We start from the raw sequence: 7,367 nt of genomic DNA, 5'->3' as shown, positions 1-7,367 counted from the left end.
CGAGGAGAGAGGAGCGGTTTTAGGAGTGTTTGTTTCCAGAGTTAGAACTTTAGATTCCAGAATTTCAACCTTACCACGAAGGTCTCTAATTTCTATAGTGAGAGTGTCAAATCGAGAAGTAAGTGAGCTTAAACCGTCTTTTATTTCTTTACTAAGAGCTTTATGGTTCGCCAATAGTTTATCTTGTGACTGTTGGATCTGGGTTATAGCTTTAAAAAGCTCATCGGTAGATTTAAAGTTTGTTGATGTGATTGAAGACGACGAAGAAGTTGAACGGGTGAGGGGTGGTGAAGTTTTGGCTGAGTTGGTAGGCATTATGGATGAGCGAGAGGTAGTCACCAGGTAATGAGAAATGTGTATATAATGGACTAGCGTTAAAGTCTCCGGAAATAGTGTACTGAAGTTAGTAACAATATGGTAACAAAACCATTAGTGATAAGACTTTGACTTGAAAGTTTTTTTACGTAAAATAAAATGTATATTTACTTAAAAATACAGCGTTTTTCTTCAGGCAAATAAGTATGTTTGAAGATAATTAAAAGTTGAAGCAAAAGCACTAATATTAAATTGTACAAACATAGAAGAAAATATATGATAAATGAAAAATGATTGACTGTAATCACATGACGTTATCAAGATGACATGATAATTATAATTATAAGTAAGGCTTCAATGCAAATCTGTAGATAGTGTTTACAAAAGCAACATCAACTCTTATTTCTTTAATTATGTCCTGATTAGTGGTTCTTTGATTTAAAAGTATATTATATGAATAAATACTAATTATAGTAAATAAATTAAGTATGAAATTGATATTCAATAATTTAATACGGTAATTTTTATGGAAAAATAATAAAATAGATAAAGTAGTTGTATGTTTCTTTACTTTTAACGCGTATAAATATTTAAAGAGCTTGATGCAAAACTTTTCAAAACATTTTTTTGTTATTTATAAATAAATACACTGGACTACAATGAACATTCTACAGAACCAAAATATATACTTTTCTGAATCAATTTTTCGCGCTTTTTCAAATCTGCAATTAGATTTTTTCTATCACTTCTAATTTTTATATTATTACTAATTACATATAAAATAATAATTAAAACAAAAAAAAATTTTTTGTTTTCAAATTATTACTGATTTTAATTTTTAATATGTTAAAAATAATCAGTGCCAAATGTCATTTTTAACCTATTTTATTTGTCCTTAAATTTGATGAAAAAGTTTTGTCAAAGTTTATTGTAGAAAAAAGTTGACTTTGTTACTATAACTTTTAGTTCACTCGCAAGTTTGAAATTATTAAATAGAAAATTTTATAAGTATAACAGAAATTGTATTGTTAAGATTAATATGCAGTCAGGAAATTTTATTAATAGAATAATAGATCACTTAAATAGAAATTATAGTAATCATTTCTAAATAACTTTTGGTGTTTAAAAAAATCCTACAATTGAAATATGCAGAACTCAATTAATTGTAATGATTTATACTTTTGAAAAATTTGTGGATTATTCCAAAAGCGAAATTAATTCCTATTTCTTTATTTATATCCAGATTACAAGTTTTATGATATATAAGTGTAACATATAAATAAATATTTAATAAATTATTTCTACTTCGACGGCAATTTGCATATAGAAGAAAATTTATTAACTTATGGTATGTAAAATAAGCTTTAATAATAACATATATTTAAAAATACGCAGTATGTCCAGAACATTTTCAAAAGTTAAGTTGAAAATATTAAATTTAGTGAAAAATTTGCTATTTTGAATCCCAACATATGGCCAAGTAAACGGTCATATTAAAAAAAAAATTATATCAAATGAAAGAGAAATATTTAAGGTTTCATAATAAAAAAAAATTATTTTGATTTGTTCATTTTTGAAAAAGTTATGAGAGTTTTGAGAAATAAAAAATATCAAAATTTATCAATTTTAAAACTTATAATTTTATTCAAAATTTCCTCCTTTACAATGAACGAGGAAAATTTTTTCAATTTTTATGACAATGTCTTCAACGAGATACGATTTGTGATTTGTGATGCCCATAACAAAATGCTATTTTTACCTGAAAGAAAATGTCCATATAATTCATCAGTTAAAAAATTACTGTCTATTTTGACCGTAAAGAAAACTTTGTTGTGCATTGCCTAAAATTAAAACAGGCTATGGCAAACGGTTTAAAAGTAGAAAAGATAATTAATAAAATTATAGTTTAAAATAAACTTATTAATAGTATTATGTTTTAAAATTACAGTTATATTCATGTTTTAAATTGAACGCGTTCCATCATTATACCTGTTAGTAAACGAAAGCATATTAAAATTATGTTTACATATATTTATTTTAATTAAACATATCAAACACTGCATCATTAATCAATTTAATTAAGTCGTTCGTGCTGTAGATTTGTCATACGCAAAATTATTTGAAGAACAAGACAAATATGCTGGTAAAGGTAATTACTCGTTTTCTAATATAGATGGTATTTTACTCGGTGTATACAAATATCAGTCTTAAAAATTAAAATGAGAAAAGTAGTAATAAACCCTCAAAATCTAGGTTGACAATGTTTTTAATGGGCTATATGAGTTACGGAAGATAAAAGAAATAAAGTAAAACAGAATTATAAGTCTTTAGAAAACAGTTAAAATATTTTCAGGCATAAAGTTATTAACGCCTATTTCCGATATCAAAATATTTGAACGTAATAATTGTAATAAACAAAAAAAAAGTTAAATAAGTAGGAGCAAAGGGATAGGGATGTATATTTAGTTTTGGGTATCTCGGGTCCACAATTTATTGAGTTATCGAGTAATAAAATATCCCTATCTCATCTTCTCTTATTCTTGTTTATTACGTAGATTTTTAAGGAGTGAAAACATGAAAATTTATATTCTCACCTACCTTTATTTCCTTTCGTAGTTAACCGAATTAGTCTTATAGCAATTTCTTGATCCAGTGTTAACAATCGTTTGTAGGATCTTGCGTATATTCCGATTAATTAGATTTGCATGAATATTATATCTCAATTATCAATAGGTATCATTATTACTTTGACAATACACGTTGTTCATAAAATACGCACTTGAAAAGATTCTCTACAATGGAACCTGTGTTTATTACGATTTATTATTTTTTTATACTTATCAAACTCTATTCATATCATACTTGGTTTTTGCTAATTACATTTTCGATAAATTCCCTATAGTTCATATCGATATTCTTAAAACTCACTCTGAAGTTATTAAAATAGAATTATTAAAACATGTTATCTATATAAAATATAATTTACAAGACTGTGGTATCCCAGCGTTAAGTCTTAGCTGGCACGGATACAGTCAACTTTGTTAGTATATATTAAATATTATTACAATAAACCTCTTGAAATCCTGTAAGTCAACAGTATATGCGTTACCAAAAAGGCTGGAAATAGCCGTATGACTGCCAGGTGCATAGGAATTTATATTTTGAGTAATGATCTACTAACTCGAGTACTGGCTTGTTAATGGGAATAGCACACTTCAGAATATATAATTAAAACAAATTTGTGTTTTCAGTATTACTCTTTACCCCAACTGCTTATGCGATACCAAAAATACAGGACATAGCCAGAAGACTGGCGCGTACATGCGCAAAGAATACTACTATTATACTAGTTAATATTAATTACAATATTATGTTTTAGCTTCGATGCGAAGCTGAGAAGGCATTGGTTTTACTATGATGTGTTTTTTTTTTGTGTTTGTTACCACTTTTTCTTAGCTCTCATCGAACAGATTTCTTTCAACAATACGTCAAAAGATCACAAATCGTATCTAGTCGAAGACATTACCCTCAAAAATTGAAAAAATTTCCCTCGTTCCTCGTAAATGGGGGAAACCTCCAAAAAAATTACAAATTTAAAAATCACTAATTTTCCATTAAACCATTTTTTTGAAAATTTTTTATTTTTAATTAAAATATATTGATTATTCATACGTAACATAATAATCAAACATAAATATTTGTTACATTAAATAGACGGATTTTATTATTATATAGGCCATATGCGAAAATTGCAGATTTGAAATGGGCCCAAAAATGGTTTTGCGAAAGTATATTTTGGTCTCGTATGAAAATTTCTTGTAAACCAGTAAATTTATTTATAAGTAACAAACAATTTTTTTTTTTAGTATTGTATCAAAACTTTCAACTTTTATATATACGTTTGTTATAAAAGTAATAATGACTTTATAATTTCTTCGTAATAATTAAAATACTAGATTATGAAATATACATTTCATACTATATTTAATTGCTATAATAAATTTTTATTCATTACACTTATCAATCATAAAACTTATAATCAGGATATAAATAAGGAAATAGGAGATCATGTTGCTTTGGAATAATCCACCAATTTTTTAAAATTAAACGTTATCTACAGATTTGCATTGAAGCCTTGCTTATAATAGTAATTTAAATACTGTCATTTATACTTGTCCTAACTATGGCACGAGTCTACTATACTACTGTTTTTTACATGTAAATACTCGCTTTTTACAAATTAGACAAATACTTTTTTTTTACATTTTTAACGTAATAAATCTTTTAAATAAAAATCGTAGTATTCATTTCTATATAACTCTTGATGATACAAAGGTTCTACAATATTTTAAGAAAAAATTTAAAGATTTTATAAGTAATAATGCAAATAATTTCAATTAACATGTTCTAATTGATTATAAAATATAAATGTAGAACAATATTCATTTTATTTAATCATATAATGATCTATTTTTATTGACTTTGAAATTTTTTCACCTGTTGCTTTAAATTCCAATTCTTGATCTAAAAAAATATATATAAGACTATGAATTCTTCATGTTATTTAAATTCCAAATCATCATCTAAAAATATATATATAAGACTTTGATTAGATGTTTTAATTAATATTTTTTTATTTTACATACTTGGCTCAATTAGCTCCTCTGATGTTGGGACAAATGTTTCTTCAGTAATTGGATCAAAATTAAATCCCAGTTGGATATATTTTTCTATAATTACTGTTTTTATATAATCATTAATTTTCCTTGTTAAAAATTTAACAAATACTATTTTTACGCCTTTATCAATAATAGCTTTATATTTTTGATTCCATTCATTCCATAAATAATTCGTATCATAAGGTACAAATTCACAATATAACTCAGTTTCATATTTTAAATTATCTATTACATTATTAGAAAATGAATGTAAAATTTCAAATGTTGAAAAGTTTGTAACATCACATGATAGAAATGGATTATTTAATTTGTTAATAATATCTTCTATTTTCTCCAAAATAAGTATCATTATGTAGGACTGGTAGTCTTTTATTTTTGAAGTAGTCAATAATGATTTACGTAATAAATCTAATGTGTCTAGGGCTCCTTTCATCAATGTTGCAGTTGGAACAATAAAAAGGGCTATTATGTTTATGAGTTCTTCGGTATTAATGTAACCATTTAATAAGTCATTTTTTTCTTTATTTTTATTGTTACTAATTTGCAGGCACTTAATTATAATTAAAAATAGATTATTCATAACTTTTGCATATGAGCATCCAAGATATACAGTCAAGATCCGTACCTTTTGCGCATATTCTGACAGACGTGTTGGTTTTTCAATTATACTTTTAAGGTTATATATTTTCTCTATATATTTTATAGAGTTCACATCGTTTAAATTTTTCCACCGAGGATACTTTAATAACTCTTGTATTTGTACTAATGTTTCCTTTGTAACGTTCATTGTTTTTGTACATAAAATCACATAAAATAATACTAAACTAAATTTAACAATTTTTAATGAAAACATTTGAAAAATAATTAAAAATTATTATGATTAAAATTTTTTGAACAATATATTATTTGACTATATGTTAAATGACACGTATTCATTCTGTTCTGTATTTAGAAATGATAAAACTAAAATTTATAAAATATCTATGATTTTATAATAATTTTTTTTGTAGAAAATTGTTACCACATAGAATTTTTATTTACGTCACAAAAAAATTGCGCAACGGCTCAATTGTATAAATAAAAAGTGAAAGTTTGAGCTGCTTATTAAAATTAAAAAATAAGTTTGACCTCTTGCCTGTATAATAAAGTTTTAATTTACTTTAATTACATCAGTCATAACAAATTAATGACAAGCTGAATAATATTAATATCTTTCTTTCTTCCTTTTATTCAACTTAATCCCAACTACTTGTGGTCGGCAAATAATATTAATATCACTTATCATTATTAGTTAAAATAAAATTTGTGTCCGATAACATTTCATTTATATGAAAACAATCCCAGACGTATAATAAAATTTAATAATAATAATTAACTAATGAAGGTCAGAATAATCAAATTAAAAAAGTTTCTTTTCTTTTTCTGAAAAATCTATACTTGCAATTTTGATACACGTTTGCTATACAGATAATGTGAAGTAATGATTGAATTTCTAGGTCCCAGAGTGATCTTCAGTACTCTACCTGACGCTAACTTAATTAAACTGTCATAATACAAAACAAACCACGAAAGGAAGGTGAGGATGAATGTGCATGTGACCATACAAAAGTCACTGTGCTAGGCTGAACTTTCGGATTGTCTGTGGGTATCGAAAGGCCATTGTCATAGGAAGGGAATAAGGATAAAACCTAGGTATGAGGTGCATTTGAAGTGCAAGACACAAATACTCTAAAATGTAGAGGATCAAAATGGAAATGTGTAAAGGACTTCAAAAGGAATGAACAAAGACTTCACTTTATACAGTAAATCGTACAGCGACAACCAAGTACTGGGTCTGACAAAGCATAAAGCTACATGCTGGAGACGACTGACAAAGATAGCCAGATCTTTTGAATATATATAGCTTTAGGATTATTGCTAATTTCAAAATAAGCATTTGTTATTGTTTACACTAAATAAATATTACAAAAAAATTGTCATAGTATTTTTCACAATAATGATAACGTGACACCATCATAAATAGTAAAACTACGCTTGACGTCGCATAATCACATTATCGGCCGGACGGATGGTGTGGAAAAACCAAAAAAAAAAAACAAGTAGTGAATTAGCGGAAAAGGTCCAGATTTTGCCCTCCAATCTAACACAATTATAACTTTTCATTAAAGGGGGTTAAAAATAAGTATAAACGCTTCGATGCAAATCTGTAGATAGTGTTTAATTTTAAAAAAATGATGGATAATTGCAAAAGCAACATCAACTTCTATTAAAATAAAATACAAAACCCATAATTATCATACAAAAATAGTATATTTTTCAATATGGTAGCCATTTGCGTATAGAAGATAGATCGTCGGGACAAATTTTTTTTTT

At 26.0% G+C, this 7,367-nt stretch overlaps 1 protein-coding gene across 1 annotated transcript; it reads right to left on the bottom strand.

The window, feature by feature from the left end:
- Window positions 1–4,705: 4,705 nt before the first annotated feature.
- Window positions 4,706–5,958, bottom strand: LOC126907064 (uncharacterized). The gene is made up of 2 exons (XM_050688087.1): window positions 4,962–5,958; window positions 4,706–4,898 (listed from the first exon to the last, which is right to left on the bottom strand). The coding sequence occupies exons 1-2, from the start codon at window positions 5,845–5,847 to the stop codon at window positions 4,876–4,878; spliced, it is 909 nt and encodes a 302-aa protein (XP_050544044.1). The 5' UTR covers window positions 5,848–5,958; the 3' UTR covers window positions 4,706–4,875.
- Between the last annotated feature and the right edge of the window lie 1,409 nt (window positions 5,959–7,367).

The sequence above is a fragment of the Daktulosphaira vitifoliae genome, unplaced genomic scaffold (genome assembly GCF_025091365.1).
Source record: "Daktulosphaira vitifoliae isolate Bord-2020 unplaced genomic scaffold, ASM2509136v1 Scaffold_5, whole genome shotgun sequence".
NCBI classification, from domain to species: Eukaryota; Metazoa; Arthropoda; class Insecta; order Hemiptera; family Phylloxeridae; genus Daktulosphaira; species Daktulosphaira vitifoliae.
Note: the sequence above shows the minus strand (reverse complement) of the source record. Positions and strands in the feature narration are given on the sequence as shown.